General features: G+C 39.7%; 1 protein-coding gene across 1 annotated transcript; it reads right to left on the reverse strand.

The window, feature by feature from the left end:
* Positions 1-584: 584 nt before the first annotated feature.
* Positions 585-10,980, reverse strand: LOC139451681 (protein mono-ADP-ribosyltransferase PARP14-like). Its single transcript, XM_071233002.1, has 12 exons — positions 10,883-10,980; positions 8,266-8,379; positions 7,263-8,081; positions 6,763-6,815; positions 6,267-6,530; positions 5,300-5,524; positions 4,555-4,627; positions 3,580-3,723; positions 3,089-3,157; positions 2,479-2,658; positions 1,742-1,936; positions 585-932 (listed from the first exon to the last, which is right to left on the reverse strand). Exons 2-12 carry the CDS (start codon positions 8,369-8,371, stop codon positions 724-726), a joined length of 2,337 nt encoding a protein of 778 aa, XP_071089103.1. The 5' UTR covers positions 8,372-8,379; positions 10,883-10,980; the 3' UTR covers positions 585-723.
* Positions 10,981-16,920: the final 5,940 nt, after the last annotated feature.

Consider the following 16,920-nt stretch of genomic DNA (forward strand, 5'->3'; position numbering starts at 1 on the left):
GTACTTTCATTGTCCATGTGTCTGCTGTCAATGGTACTTGAGTGAATGTATATCGCAGCCACCGCAGCAGTACACACTTGTGTTAATCTCAGGGTATAATGCTTATTATCTCAGAGTGTATATTCATAGCTACATGTATACTACTCAAAAGAGGTTAAAGAACACCAAGGCATGACAGGTCAACTGTAGTCACATGAAAGAGTCAAGTGGTATTTAAATTATTTTGAGCAGTATATGTCCTTCCTATCAACTCGACCTACCTTCACAAGCAAATTGACCCGTGAAGATCAGGAAGAGAATAGGTCTTCAGCAACCCATGTTTGCCGTAAGAGGCGACTATGCTTGTCATAAGAGGCGACTAACGGAATCGGGTGGTCAGGCTCGCTGACTTGGTTGATCCATGTCATCGTGTCCCAGTTGCGTGGATCGATGCTCGTGATGTCAACCACTGGAATGCCTGGTCCAGATTCAATTATTTACAGACCGCCGTCATATAGCTGGCACATTGCTGAGTGAGACGTTTAACAACAAACAACAACCTTAAACAACAACAAACACAATCACAATCACAAACAAATTACAAATTGGTTAGATTGCATTAATACGTAACATAAATGGACGTGAGTAAACCTACAGTGATATAGAAAAATGTGAAAAGACATTCACAAATATACCGAAGGTCCTCCAAATCACATACTGTCTGTGGCTTCTTCCGTGCGTTGTTCACCCGAGTCGGATGTAACTGTGACTGGTGTTACGTGGCAGCTCCTTGATCAGCTCCTTCTTAAAGTCATCGGCCGCCATCTTATTTTTGTCTTCTGAGTCTGACGTAACAAGGTACTTCGAGTCGGCAATTGTTACGACCATTGCTGTCAGTCTGCTGGTCTGCGTCTGGGACGCTATGTCGGCATATGTCTTCTCCCATAGATCAACTGAAGGGACAAAAAAAGGGGCTTTAAACAGAAATATGTTGTAGCAATTTTCATGTGAATTCCACTCACTTAATTATTGACAGGTGACCTTTCTACAATATGAAGTTTGCCTTATAAATGAAAGTTAATGATCTTGAAACCAGTTAAGTTGGCAACCAAACAATACAAGTGTTAATAATTTGAATCTTTACCAACTGATTCAACATGTTTAAATATTGATTATTTATCAAGAATATTTGGACTGTTTAGTTTATAGTCAGGAAACATTGCTATCGCCTCTGCTCACTTATGTCCTGACTGCGAAATAATTCAACAAAATATTATTCAGGTCAATGGGCTGGTTGTAGAATTTGAATTCAACGCGACTCGCCAATCATATGAACTGAAGTTTGTGATTGGCATTTCAGAACAGGAAGACATGGAACATGTCACAGATGTTAACTTTCTATAGACGTTTCGGACTTTTTGACTCTCTGCCATTCATCCTACACTTGAGGACGGGACAAGAAGTAGCTCGGGAACAGCATTACAACAAAATATTTCATTTCTTAATTGAAAGAACCTCAGATCTATGTCATGAGAGTGACCTCTTACACCCTCAAAGTTGGCTACTTATCACGGTTTCTCGCCGTGAGGGATTACTCTCAATATTTCTATGGAAATAATATTTGTGTCCAATAAGTCCAATAAGGCAACATCAACAATTTAAAACGTTCTAATAGAAGCCTTTCCTTACCAATCATAATATGTTTAGTCATATATTTTGAGGAAGCTTTCAAAACAAAAGTCATCCAAAATGTGACATATACCTGCTACGGGAGACTTGTCAATGTCCGCCGGAACCTGCATCTGTTTCAGAGTAAGTTCTGCGATTCTGTTGCTGAATGGTTGGAACACGTGTTCATCGGGTATAATGACGGTGACCACACAGACAGTGTCGCTCGCCTTCTTCACCCCTTTAAAGACCATTTGGGCAGCGGTGTTCGGTCTTTTAGCAATTTCACCTGAAAAGAATCAACACACACATTCTTCACATTTGAACTGTAGGAATCATTTTGTTGATGTGTACTATTGTAATCCTAGCCATGTCTTACATTCGAATATAGCTTTGGAGTTATCAGTTTGCACAAATAGAGCAATGTGATTGGGAGCCAGATCAACAAAATATCCAACCTTCGTCATTTGAATCAGATCTCCTGACAAGTTGATTCGAGTCCAATTGGTCGCAGTATTTTAGTAATATGTAATATGTTTTCTATCATTCAGCTCGCGCAAACTAGTAAACATAGTTAAAAAATGTTCACGAACCGATTCCAAAGTTTAAATACAGATTATTTCTCTAGAATATTCGGTTTACAGTCAGGGAACCTTGCTATCGCCTGTGCTCACCTGTGTCCTGACAATGGTTTCCATTACTGAGCAAGCGCAAACTTGGCAATATTGTTAAAAAATATCGTTAGGATATATCAAAATGTCAAATGAGTTCCAACGTGGGGATACGATGCTTAATGTCTGCATATCGGCAGCAGTGCTCATCAAACCTCACCAGAAGGTGCTAATGGCACCGTGATGGTGTTGCATTTTATTTTGGCAGCGTTTCTGATCCCTTCTGCTATGGCGTCGACGACGGTGCTTTCTTGGTTGTTTGGGCAGTAGGAATGTAACAGAGTTGCAAATGGCAGGCTGGTGCTGTCGTGGGCACATATTCTCTCATTAAGTTCAGAGACTGAAAAGACACATAAACTATTGTCACAAAAAGTCTTTTTATAAACTGCAGGGCAAATGAAAGTATACACTAAAATGTGCTGGTACCTAAAAATGAAACAATGTGATTAGGTTGAAACTAAAAACGCCATGGATAAAAAAGAAAAAAAAAATTCAATATGTTGTTGGTGTTTTACTGAAACCCCGCCATACTAAGAGAAATTGTCAGTGAAATCGTCCGGGTTGGGACATGATTAGAGTGCAGGGCCCACTTAACATAGGCTTACGATAGTCTTAGCGCTAAGATCGCTTTGTGCAAGTGGGCCCAGGAGTAATCCATATGCCAACAGTTACGTGTGTAACGTGTGATGCATGAACTAACGCGGGTTAACAGTTAATGGCAAGAAGATTCTGATGCAGACAATGGTGGAACGTAGGTAGCCGTTACGTACCGTAGGATGAACACTGCCAGTCAGTCTTGTCAGCATCTGTGCAGGTAAGTCCTGGATTGGCAGCTACATCTTGAAAGAGAATGGCAAAATAAAGACTTAGGGATATTCTCTCTCTCTCTCTCTCTCTCTCTCTCTCTCTCTCTCTCTCTCTCTCTCTCTCTCATTTATATATATATACATATATACATACGAGTGGGCAGTCACGGGCATACAGCATACCATAGAGTTTCCTCTCTCTCTCTCTCTCTCTCTCTCTCTCTCTCTCTTTCTCTCTCTCTCTCTCTCTCTCTCTCTCTCTCTCTCTCTCTGTGTTATGCAATTAAGATACAAATGTTAAGAATATTTTACAATAATATCACAGTCTTTTTTTCTGAAATGGACTAAATTGACCACTATGATAATATATCTCACAACAATCTTCAGGGCGAGAGAAAATACATTCGTTGTTATGGAACGTAACTTTGTAAATGTGTATATAATCCCATTCTTACTTTCTATTTGCGTATCATTCCACAGAACGAGGACAGCTTCTGTCACTTCTCTTGCCTCGCCTACACTGCCTTGTACAACTTGAAGCAAGGTGTTTCCAATTTGTACACGGATCTCGCATTTGCGTTTTTGTTCCGACTTCTTCACTATAAATGAATAATAAAAAATAAGGTTGGTTGTTTGTTGTTTAACGCCGAACTCAGCAATATTCCAGCTATGGGACGGCGGTCTGAAAATAATCGAGTCTGGACCAGACAATCCACCGATTAACATCATGCTCATCGATCCACGTAATGCACGTTCAGGAAAGACATTGATTAACCTGGTCAATTATACAACAGTAACTAGTTCAAGCCCTCAAGGCATGCACTTTGTATTTGAAAGAACGAGTCATTAATCAGGGTTGTCTCATCCCTCAGCTACAAAAACTTCCTCGTAATAGGTTCAAATTTGGCATCAATGTCCAAGTATCCTTTCACAATATGTTAACAGTTCATTTACGGCAAGCTTCAGACTATCCAGTGATTGACATCATGAGCATCGATCCACGCAATTGGGATACGATGACATGCATCAACCAAGTCAACGAGCCTGACCACCTGATCCCGTTAGTCGCCTTTTCCGACAAGAATAGTCGCCTTTTACGGCAAGCATGGGTTGCTGAAGACCTATTCAGCAACAAGGATTAGGTAAATCAGAAATGTGCTGCAGACCCTTTTGCCCTGTCTTAGAAACAGAACTATATCTATTAAGCTATTTCTGTTCATTTTGAGCGTGTGTATACAATTTGTGTCATGACATCTTGGCTTCATGATATATTGACCGGAAAACATTGAAATAATTTCAGTGAGCACACGGTTTCAATTGTCTTTATTTATCTGGGTGTTTTTGTTTCTGAATCACAATTATGTGGTTGTTTAACAACATATTTATAACGTATTCATAACATTGTACCTTTGGGAAAATAAACCACAAACCCTCGTGAAACTGTTCCACAACTGCGAGGTGTTTTGTCTTCAGTTTGTAGGTATGACGGTGCGCCAGGAACAACTGTCACATAACATTGATTTCAACATAAACACAACCAACCTCCTCTTGAAAATGTTCAAAGCTTATATTATAGTTCGGACCATTTTCAGACAACGGTATCTCAGAAGAAAACACATAGAGAAACAATAATTTGAGGTCATCAAAAAGATATGTAAGATATTTGAGCACCACTTGTATAATTACAAAGTCTATTAATCACAACAATCAGATATATTTTACAAAATGGTGTGAAATAGGTGAGATTAAATTGGGTTTAACGTCGCGTTGAAGATTATGGCACTTGTATAGCGACGTGCACCTGTGTGGCTGCTTGTACTAGTCCGGAATGATGCCGATTTACAGTGCTAGCCCACTGAGATGCCATACCGCAGTTTAACATGAATACCCCACTCAGACATAGTACACTGACTCCGAACCGACCAGTTCTTGTTTTAGCCCCATAATCCGGAGCGCCAGACAACAAGTACCATCTTTTAACGTCTTTTGGTATGACGCGGCCGGGGATCGAACCCCGGGCCTTCCGCTCTCCGGGCGGACGCTCTACCACTAGACCACGGAGACGTTGGTGTCAAAAAGATTGCGTTCATCACCACAATTGTTTCAGATACATCGCCTGCTTCTACTGTGGCACTTATTACCTGTGATACATTTGGTGTGGAAAACGTTGCGTACCTGTTTGACTGAGAGCTGCGTTTCCGGGAGGATCACTATGAAGATCTCTCTGATGGATCCAGATCTCTTGTCGTCATTGAATAGCCGTATTGCCTTGTACATCAGCTGGACAACATGCTGGACAGGGTACTTCAGGAACCCGGTGCCAAGAGCTGGGAAGGCAATGGTCTTGTAGCCCTTCCCCGATGCCTTGATCAGGCAGTTGAAAACCAGGGATACCATCCACTGCATTGACAGAAATGAAAAATTGACACTCGAATCGAATTCGGGTTTGAGGAGAACATACATATGTATATATATCAAATACAGAATAAGCGGGGTTAAGTACAAAATAAACCCAACAGTTGCATTTGCGTATGGCCTCGGATCATATTGGGTCTACTTCTCTGACGTAGGCGGGGCGGTCGGGTAGCCTAGTGGTTAACGCGTTCGCTCGTCACGCCGAAGACCCGGGTTCGATTCCCGACATGGGTACAATGTGTGAAGCCCATTTCTGGTGCCCCCCGCCGTGATATTGCTGGAATATTGCTAAAAGCGGCGTAAAACCATACTCACTCACTCACTCACTCACTCACTCACTCACAAACCGTTTCCAAAACTATAAGACATTTCTGCTAAAAGCGGTGTCCATGGTACAATTCAGATTATTTCAAAAGCATGTGCTACTCTCAAATAGTGAAGATACAAGGCATTTGTGAAATAGTGAACGTATCCTGTCCCACCGGTGTCACTCGTCACAAACACATACAAAGTCAAGTCAAGATTTCACTTAAACAAAGACGGGACATGTGGCGCAAGTCCAATTATAGAATCGAATCAGTCATCATTTGTGGTCAAATTTAAAACTATCCTCCATATATTTATCCCTCTGAGGCCCAAACACCGATCAAACAACTCTTTCAAATCATTGTAGAAAGAGAAAGTGTAGGAACATCTAATTTCCGGCATTTACCATGAATATACCTACCTTAAAACAATTGTCCTCCTCTTGTTGGTAGTTCGGACTTTCTGGCACCGGAAAACCTGGCAGAGATCCGTGATAAATGGCCTTACACGTCTTGATGTTCCCAGGGCCAGATTCTGCCACTTCACCGTGGCCGATCCCCTTGGGATTTTCTCTCGTCAACTGTTCCTGGATGCGTTCCCCAGCCGCCTGAAGGATGCACCAGGACACACCGCGTCCAACACCCAACTTCAACGCCTCGTTGGTTGTATTGACAATAACATCAGCCTAGAAATAATAAATACTTAGTTATTATTTAGTAGACGAGTAGATAAACACGATCAGGTATCAATACTCAATGTTGTCGGTAAACGTATATTTCTGGATGATATTGATAAACAGAATAATTATAATCTTGTGTGGATGTTATTTCCACAAGATGATTCCAAACATGGTCCCTTATCGATCACGTAAGATTACTTCACATCCATATTATCCTTAATTAAACATCCATATTTACCTTTTGTCGTTCAAGTGCATTCATGACAACTTTGACCTTTGTTTTCCTCGGGGCTGCAAAACATTTTTTGAAAATATTCCGTAAAATTTATTTCTATAATTGAAATTGCACTGTCTATATTTTAATGGAACATTATCATATATACAGTTTGTGGGATAATAATATATACGTGTATGATACATTTGAGACAATGGATTAATTCAAATATGAAACATATTTGACAGAACCCGATACAGACGAGTTTTTTACCCGTGAAGATCCGGGGTAGAAAAGGCGTAAAAGCCGACTAAGCTTATCGTCAGAATCAGGTGGTCCGGCTCGATGACTTGGTTGATGCGTGTCATCGTATCCCATTTGCGTGGATCGATGCTCATGATGTCAATCACTGGCATGTCTGGTCTAGACTAGATTATTTACTGATATATGGATGGAATATTGCCGTCGTTAAACAACAAACAAACAAACAAAGACTAGTTTACATTATTCTCTAGTACACATACCTGATGACATACTCATCCGAAGGGAGTCTAGTGTTAGGGACTGAGTTTGTTCCATGAAGCCAATTTGTTGTTGAGGAGCTATGATGCATTGGTGCTTCTCGCTAACTCGCTGGGATACATTTGCCACAGCTAGAATGCTTATTCCAGGACCTAGAGTTATGGGGAAGCTGCTGACACGTTCCACTTCATCGTTGACGACTTGTACTGCTCCCCTGACTTGCATTCGTGGCCCTTTGACCTCCATTGAATTGCCAGCTCTTGTCAACACAACACCAGAAAACCTTTTTATCAGTGCTTTCATCTCTGTCCATTTGTATTTGGTGAGATAGTTGGCACAATCCTCGGACATTAGAATCGTTTCGCTTCCATTGTCTTGAGCAGGTGCTGGTTGCATGGATTGTAGCATATACCGCGACCGTTGCAAACTGTGTCCCAACTTTATCGCCGCATCAGCCAAGGCAACAACCTTCACCACAGATCCCATTCTGACAATAAGAACTTCTAGATTCCCTGGTCCTTCTGCTGGTAGGGCTTCCACCCCACCCTCCTTCAGCAAAGGAATCTCTTCAGTGGAGAAGTCCATCTCCACTATGCTTTCCTTGATCATTTGTAGGGCCTGGTCATCACTCTTGGACCCACTTGTCGAGATGGTAACGGTAGATGCATTGAAGTCAAACTTGCATCTGAAGCCTTCATTATTCAACTTTTCGGACACAATTTGTGTCGCTGCTGGCTTGCTCTTCAAGTACTGCAGCTGGACAGGGGACAGTGGTATACGATGTGTATGTGGATCGCTGAGACTGGAGGGGTCACCCGTTTCTGTTGAGATAAAACCCGTTTCATTTGCAATCGGCTGAATCCATTTATCTCAAAAGGACATAGAAATGTAGGCGTGATATGTCATCTGTGGGTGTGAATAATAGTTAAATTGCATTAATTTTAAAAAGAATTAATATCTGTTATGAATCTGACAGTACACGCCCTTATCTAAAATGCACCTTACCTCCCTCTTCTGGGATTATCACGAAGCTTTCACTGTCATCTTCGAGAAAGGCTTGCATCTGAAAGACAGGATTTCTGCCCAAGCTCAGAAAGCGCCCTGAAGACATTGTAGCACCTGCAATAGAAACATGTATGTTATTCACGAATGAAACAAGTGGTAGTGGTACATACGTTTGTTTGTTTAGTGTTCAATAACCAAGCTATGACGGCGGTCTGTAATAATCGAGACTGGACCAGATATTCCAGTGACTGACATCATGAGCATCGATCTACGCAATTAAAATACGATCCCGTTACAACCCGACCCCGTTAGCCCCCCTCTTACTACAAGCGTGGGTTGTTGAAGACCAAAGGATACGAAACGTTTGAAGACATCTCATTCGTCATTTCGGGAGCTTCAGCAATATAAAACCAAGGATATATGTTTGTATGTCCCCGACTTCAATCAATGGATATTATATGTAATTTAAGGTTATAAGTTGTTTAAGGCTGTACTCCACATTCCACCGATATGACGTCAGCCTGTAAATTGGACGACGATCCACGCCGTCTGGGTACGAAACGGAATCGGGTGGTCAGGATCGATGACTTAGTTGATGCATGTCATCGTATCCCAATTGCGTGGATCGATGCTCATGATATTAATCACTGGTCAAGACTCGATTATTTACAGACCGACGTCATATAGCTTTAACATTGCTGAGTGCGGCGTTAAACAACAAACAAACCAAACTAAAACCCGGGATCCCCACTGGTGTGTGTGAAGTACGTCTGGTATGTAAGTGAGTGAGTGAGTGAGTGAGTTAAAATGTACATCGCATCCATATCGCATCCATATCGCGATGAGAACAAGATAATTACTATCATTAAAGACTTATCGACGAAAGACAGTAAAACAGTAAGGTAAATATCACAGTTTAGATATAAAACAAACCTAAGCAATATTTAAAAAAGATTGTCTTCAGTCAATTAGTTCACATGAATGAAAAGCAGGCAAAACCCAACGGCAAGCAAAGCTAGGCCACCTAACTGGAAATCATGGGAACTTTGCTTCCTGCATGATTCCCGGTAGGATTTTACCATCAATACATTAAAACACAAGTTGATATTATACACTTAAATATAGATGGACTCTGCCACTGTCAGGGGGACAATAATTTTACACTCCTTTACCCCCCCTGAGTGGCCCAGCCTTCAATATTAACTCAGTTGTTAATAACATCACACTAATTTAAAACAATTCAAAATTCTAAATTCATCTAATAACTCTATGTGTTTTAAAAAATCGAGATTTGATCGAGCATTGACATTGATAAAAAGTAGGGGTGTCACGATAAATCGAAATATCGATATATTGCTATTGGTAAGCACTTAAAGTCAATATATCGATTGTTAAATCAGTTTCCGTTCCATAGATCGATTTCAGTTATATCGCAATAGTTGCTTACAATATCAACAGTCATCCCAATAGTTTCTTTTAATATCAATAGTTACCCCAAAAGTTTCTTTTAATATTAATAGTGATTTCCAGGCGAATAGTCACCCCTAATAAAAAGATCCTTTAAAGAGCGAGTGAGTGAGTCTGGTTTAACGCCGCTTTTAACAGTATTCCAGTCATATACGGCGTTCATTTAAAGACGTTGGATGATAGTAAATAGCCCTTGTGAGAGATAAGTCTATACAGTTAAGAAAAATATGCTTGATTGTCATTCTACGTCTAGTTTGTGGTTCATCTACAGGCTCTTACACGAAGACTAGTGTTGACAGTCGTATGTTTGGTTAATAGTAACTCCGTTGGGAGTCAAATTTGAAAGGAAATGGGCGAATCTTAATTGAACATACAGGTCATGGTCCAAACAAACAAACAAACAAACAAACAAACAAACTCTCCAAAGCACGTATATTTAGGACATAAACGTACTGTATTTTGAAATTAGAGGTAGTGTCACGGATTAAAACTAGCTCTATATTTATTTTAAAACCGAACGAAGTATAACGTCCGTTCGTTTGTTCGTTGTTTAACGCTGCATTCGGCGATATTCCAGCTATATGACGGATGTCCGAAAAATAATCACTGGACCAGACAATCCAGTGATTGATATCATGAGCATCGATCCACGCAATTGGGATACGATGACATGCATCAACCAAGTCAGCGAGCCTGACCACCCGATCCCGTTTGTCGCCTCTTATACTACAGGCATAATCGCCTTTTTACGGCCTATTCTAACCCGGATCTTCACGGGTCTAGTATAACGTATCCAAACTCAGCACACTGAACGATAGTAAGTTATTCAAACACTAACAGCGTTATAACGAGTGTTAAAAGGATCACCCAACCCTCTCTATTACATAACAACTCTCCTCGGCATATTTTGGAATCCATCGCTTTAAATATATGGTACTATTAATAAACATTGTTGAAAAATTGCAAAAGTAGGCCGAAAGTGCTTACGTTGAGAGACTGCCGATCGATATTTAGCCTTCTTAAACATGTCATTACTATAGCTTTTTTGTAAGCAGTACATGTCAGGTGAAATATAAAAGATACACGCTTAGGAGACACATGATTGCTTTAAGACAGAAATGAGGTAGGCATGTATACCCTATCTACTCACAGTATTGACAGGAGGCAGTAATAACAGTTGAATACAGGTTTTTTCCACTACAGCAATGGCGGAGAGTCGATAGCCTTTGCCCACAGCGTCATAGCCGACAACACAGTGAACACTGCGCTGAATATAGCTGGCGTCTGAAACGAAAGTACAATTCTTTGCAACGACAACTGGCAAACCCAAATCTATTTTCAGGCGTAAACAATCTATTTGAAGACTGCTGGTCATGTTTGGGAAGGCTTTATAAATACTTGCTTGATTTGTTGTTTAACGCCGCACTCAGCAACATTCCAGCTATATGACGGCGGTCTGTAAATAATCGAGTCTGGACCAGACAATCCAGTGATTGATATCATGAGCATCGATCCACGCAATTGGAATCGATGACATGCATCAACTAAGTCAGAGAGCCTGACCCCCCGATCCCGTAAGTCGCCTCTTACGACAAGCATAGTCGCCTTTTACGGCAAGCATGGGTTGCTGAAGACCTATTCTACACCGGATCCTAACGGGTCGCTTTATAAATAAAGGCGGTGATGTAACCTTGTGGTTAAGGGTTCGCTCTTCACACCGAAGACCCGGGTTCGATTGCCCACTTAGATACCATGTGTGAAGCCTTTTCCTGGTGTCCCTCGTTCGCTAAATACATTGTTTATTCCTAATATAGGATATTCCCCAAACACACTCGCCTGATCTAACCTCTATATATATACACAAAAATGAGGCAAATGTTCACTCGGTGTACAAACAATATATAAGTCCAACGTCTGTTATATTCAGTTTTAAGTGTGCTAGCTGAGCCTCAATTAAAAAATAAATTACCTATGTTTTGTTAGTTTTAACTGATATAAAGAAGATGTTGTTCACTCGGTGTACATGTAATATATAAGTCCAACATCTGTTATATTCAGTTTTCAGTGTGCTAGCTAAGGCTAAATTTAAAACTAAATTACCTATGTTTTGTTAGTTTTAACTGATATAAAGAAGATGTTGTTCACTCGGTGTACATGTAATATATAAGTCCAACATCTGTTACATTCAGTTTTCAGTGTGCTAGCTAAGGCTAAATTTAAAACTAAATTACCTATGTTTTGTTAGTTTTAACTGATATAAAGAAGATGTTGTTCACTCGGTGTACATGTAATATATAAGTCCAACATCTGTTACATTCAGTTTTCAGTGTGCTAGCTAAGGCTAAATTTAAAACTAAATTACCTATGTTTTGTTAGTTTTAACTGATATAAAGAAGATGTTGTTCACTCGGTGTACATGTAATATATAAGTCCAACATCTGTTACATTCAGTTTTCAGTGTGCTAGCTAAGGCTAAATTTAAAACTAAATTACCTATGTTTTGTTAGTTTTAACTGATATAAAGAAGATGTTGTTCACTCGGTGTACATGTAATATATAAGTCCAACATCTGTTACATTCAGTTTTCAGTGTGCTAGCTAAGGCTAAATTTAAAACTAAATTACCTATGTTTTGTTAGTTTTAACTGATATAAAGAAGATGTTGTTCACTCGGTGTACATGTAATATATAAGTCCAACATCTGTTACATTCAGTTTTCAGTGTGCGAGCTAAGGCTAAATTTAAAACTAAATTACCTATGTTTTGTTAGTTTTAACTGATATAAAGAAGACGTTGTTCAACGGTGTACATGTAATATATAAGTCCAACATCTGTTACATTCAGTTTTCAGTGTGCTAGCTAAGCCTCCATTTAAAAATAAAATACCTGTGTTTTGTTTTGTTAACTGATGTAAAAAAGATGTTGGACTAACGTGGACTTTATTATTTTATATGATATGAGATTGACAAGTGTACATTTGCACGAATATAGAGCTATCCATGTAACAGTAACACAAAACGAATTGTTCTCTAACTTGTTTCAGTTTTCGGTGTGCTAACTAAGCCTCAATTTAAAACATACAATACCTGCCTTTTGTCAGTGTTATTAGTTTTCCATGTGACGAAATGTATCCACTGAATATAAAAGCTTTTGGTCCTTGATTATAAGGTGTATTCATTTGGTGATTAGGACCATGTTTGGTACATTTACCCAACTGTATGAGTAAGTGAGTGAGTTGGGTTTAACGCCGCTTTTAACAATATTACAGTTATAACGCGGCGTGTCTGCTTAATGTGGGAGGAAAGTCCAAAGTGATGTAGGTCTCCGACGTTTACCACTTCGGTATAACCCAAGAGCAAGGGTATGGGATTCGAACATTCGAACCCATAATCGTAGCCACGAGTAGTATATCACCTTTTCCCCCGTCGCAAGATGAGAGAAACATGATATTTCCCGACACACATGGACTATCTTATTTATTATATACTTTTTGTGCAGTTGTCTACCGGAAAATTAAACTAGTTCATTACAAATGTAAAACCACAAGCACGGGTATGGTGCTGACAAACCTAGGAACATAATCGGGGCGAACCGGGATTCGAACCACAATCCTAGGTTTCTGGCGTGCCCAAAAAGGTTTAATCCAAAATTGAATAACCCACAACAGTTACAATAGTATCCTGCTACAGCAGACGATAGGTTCGAGACAATTATTTTATTGATGGAGGTCACGTAACTCAAAATATTGACTACTTCCGGTGTTGTGACGGGTTACTTTTCCTAGTAAAACAACACCAATACATATTTGATATTTCAGTTCTGATCTACTTAAGCGTAAATGTCTGTTCAGTGTGATATCACTGACAAACTGTGTCCAGGCAGCTTGAGAGAGAAGGAACCAACACTACATCCTGTAAACAATCAGTTCAGACCCCTGACACACAAATTAGACCCCCAATGACACATCTGTCAAGACGAATATAAACTGACAGTTATATCGCGGCGTGTCAGCTTAATGTGGGAGAAAAGTCCGAAGTGATGCGGGTCTCAGACGTTTAGCAGTTCGGTGAAACCCACGAGCACAGGTATGGTGCTGACAAACCGAGAAACATAATCGGGGCGAACCGGGATTCGATCCCACAGTCATAGGTTTCTGGCTAGTCCAAGGGACGCGACTCTGCACAGCGAATCGCGGCGCCTTAGACGACTGGGCCACCAGTGACCCCGTTAAAGCAGGTAATGTATGTTAGGCATTATACATGTATGCAGTGTGTGGTGAGAATAATTTCCTTGTTAAACATTCATTCTTTCTATTTTAGATTTACTTAGATATAAAAGTACATATTTGTAGTATTGTGCAGTGTGTGGTGAGGGTTATAAATGTATACACTTGTTGTTGACTTATTTGAAATACAAACATGTTCTTTTGACTTGAGGTTCAGGTTCAGACATTATCGGTCTCCCTAAGGAAGACATTATCGGTCTCCCAAAGGAAGGCTTATCGGTGTGTTGTGTGTCTCACAGGTAATGCATCACCTATATATGTCATAATTAACCAAGTTGGTACGAACAGGTGCACAGGTACACGCAATCGTGTTTTCGGTGATCTGCACAATATAGTCAGTTTCATTGACTTTTTGTCAATCACTAAAATACCACTATATCGAGGACTTCAATGGTTTACCAGGGATGTGTAAAACTCATTTTGCCAGGCCAATTCTATCATTTTTATAATAGTTTGCTTTTCTTTTGTACTGCGATAACTTCCCCCCTCTATCTAACTTCAATGTCCAAGTATGCACATATTCTATTACATTAAAATCTTATTGATCATTAAGCCTTTATTCTTTGAAATGCTTAAGTGAGTGAATGAGTGAGTTGGGTGTTACACCGCTTTGAACAGTATTGTCAGCTTAATGTGGGAGGGAAGCCTGAAGTGATGTAGAACTCAGACGTTTTCCACTTTGGTGAAAGCCACGAGCGCGGGGATGATGCTGACTAGCCTAGAAGCATAACCGGGGGATTCAAACTCACAATCATAGGTTTCTGGTCAAGAGACACAACTCTGCACAGCGCATTGCGGCCTAGACAATTTACGCTTAATATAGCTGGCGTCTGAAATGAAGGTATAATCCCTTGGGCGTGGTGAATAAACTACTGTCTAAAGTATGTTAAGTGTTCAATTCATCTATGCTGGGTGAATGAGTGAAAGGTTTAATATGATTTATAGAGGTGTTTAGCTCTTGGAAACGTCCCATTAAGAGTGTTATGTCAAATGAACCTTGATGTGGACAGTTATATTTGGATGTCGATACATTACTGATTGTTTGCACAAGTATAGGCTTGTGGTGTGCATGTACCATAAGCAACGGTGTTTTGTTGGTTGCCTTGTGGTTTCTGGCGTAAAATCTTACTCACTCATCGTAAAAGAGGCATTAAACTCACCACCTCACCTTTTTATTTAAGTGGTGCCTGCAGTGTGTACTATTTTGCAGAATGCATTCACTTATTGAAACCACTGAATATTGTTATCATGGAGGAGGCATAGCGATAAGGCGCCGCGATTGGCTGTGCAGAGTTGGGCACGCCAGAAACCTATGATGGTGGGTTCGAATCCCGTTTCGCCGCGATTATGTTTCTGGGTTTGTCAGCACCATACCCGTGATCGTGGGTTTCAACGAAGTGGTAAACGTTTGGGACCTGCATCACTTCGGTCTTTCCTCCGTGTCGGCACATACTTTGTCTTCAGTTATACAATACTGCCAAGTATGTTATGGGTAACTGTATATACAAAACGTGAGGATCTCATTTCGTAAATATATATATTTAATTAGAAATTATGAGGATTAATTAGAACTACCCAATGAAGTAACTCACAGGACATTTATTCATCCGTAAACATCAAGTAAATGTACAATCATTAGAATGAACACTAAAAGTATGGTTATAAAGGGAGCACATTTGGTTCTTTTGAACGTTGGTACTACCAATAATTGGCATACAAATGTTGTTAATAAACGGAACGAAAGTACAGTTGAGTGTTATAATGAACATAAAACATATTATTAATAATAATTGCTCATAGATAACATAGCCATGACAGAATTGGTTTTCGTAAGCATTTAAAATTTGAAAATACATATGACAAGGAATGATATATAACAAGTCTTTATTATACAATTATACACGACGTTTAATGCTGGGCTACACCTTGCCCCTTCATCACCCGAGGATGGCATAATATGGATGTTAGGGCGACTCCTGGGCCCACTTGCACAAAACGATCTAAGCCTATGTTAAAGTATGGGAGTTACGATCATCTTAGCGCTAACATCGCTTTGTGCAAGGGGGCCCTGGTCCCTTGGTAAAGATAAAGAAGTTCTTATTCATAATATTCCTTATCATATGGTATTAAAGATTATCCAGACATAATGAAAACAATGCGAGAAATGTTTGAATGTTTACTAGTGAGAGCGGAACATGTGTTGACATTATACATTGGCACAGGAAGAAAGATTTTAGTCAATCGTTCCACCTGTAATTTCCTGTGTGTCTCTATATAAAAGGCTGATCATGTAGGTGCTGCAATAGTCAATGTAAGTCTTCTTCAGTTACTGCCTTCGTTAATATTTCTTAAAGAATCACAAATAATAATATCATTCATTTGATACTGAAAAGGACCCACAATTCCAAAACGTTTCAAAATATTTTAAGGAAATATGCAAAATGAACATTCATTCTGAAATATCTATTGTAAAGGTATTCATTGTCTGAAATAACAGAATACATCGGTGTTTGGGGACAGACAGGTTACTAGTGTATGGGCTAAAGTAAGAAAACAACATGTTTGGGAAGAACTTTGTGAGAGAGGTTTAAAATCATCAACATGTCACTGAATACGAACAATGATGTCGTTTTCTTTCCACAATTATTTTATGGAGGTCATGTTGGATTTCAAACTTGCCTAGATTTCCTATCTGCTATTGCCCTTATTTCTTCCCTTGATATTGTGACATTGTTAAAAGAGGCGTTAAACCCAACTCACTCACTCTCTCACTCTATGATATTGTGACATAGCTATAGACATGATACATATAAAATAAAACCTCTTTGTGTGCCCTTTCAATTGGTATGTACTCGTTATAGCTCAATTATAACAAAGCGGTTTGGTCAAGGGTTACACAACATC

This window comes from Haliotis cracherodii, unplaced genomic scaffold (assembly GCF_022045235.1).
Source record: "Haliotis cracherodii isolate W230 unplaced genomic scaffold, xgHalCrac1.p SCAF_9, whole genome shotgun sequence".
Lineage (NCBI taxonomy): Eukaryota > Metazoa > Mollusca > Gastropoda > Lepetellida > Haliotidae > Haliotis > Haliotis cracherodii.

Bases quoted from the DNA above. Each gene is read 5' to 3' on its own strand.
- LOC139451681 (XM_071233002.1), bottom strand. From the start codon at position 8,371: ATGTCTTCAGGGCGCTTTCTGAGCTTGGGCAGAAATCCTGTCTTTCAG. The intron at 6,816-7,262 runs GTATGTGTACTA...AATGTTTTGCAG, and splicing joins TCGGATGAGTATGTCATCAG to CCCCGAGGAAAACAAAGGTC. The intron at 4,628-5,299 runs GTACGCAACGTT...GTTATGTGACAG, and splicing joins CGCAGCTCTCAGTCAAACAG to TTGTTCCTGGCGCACCGTCA.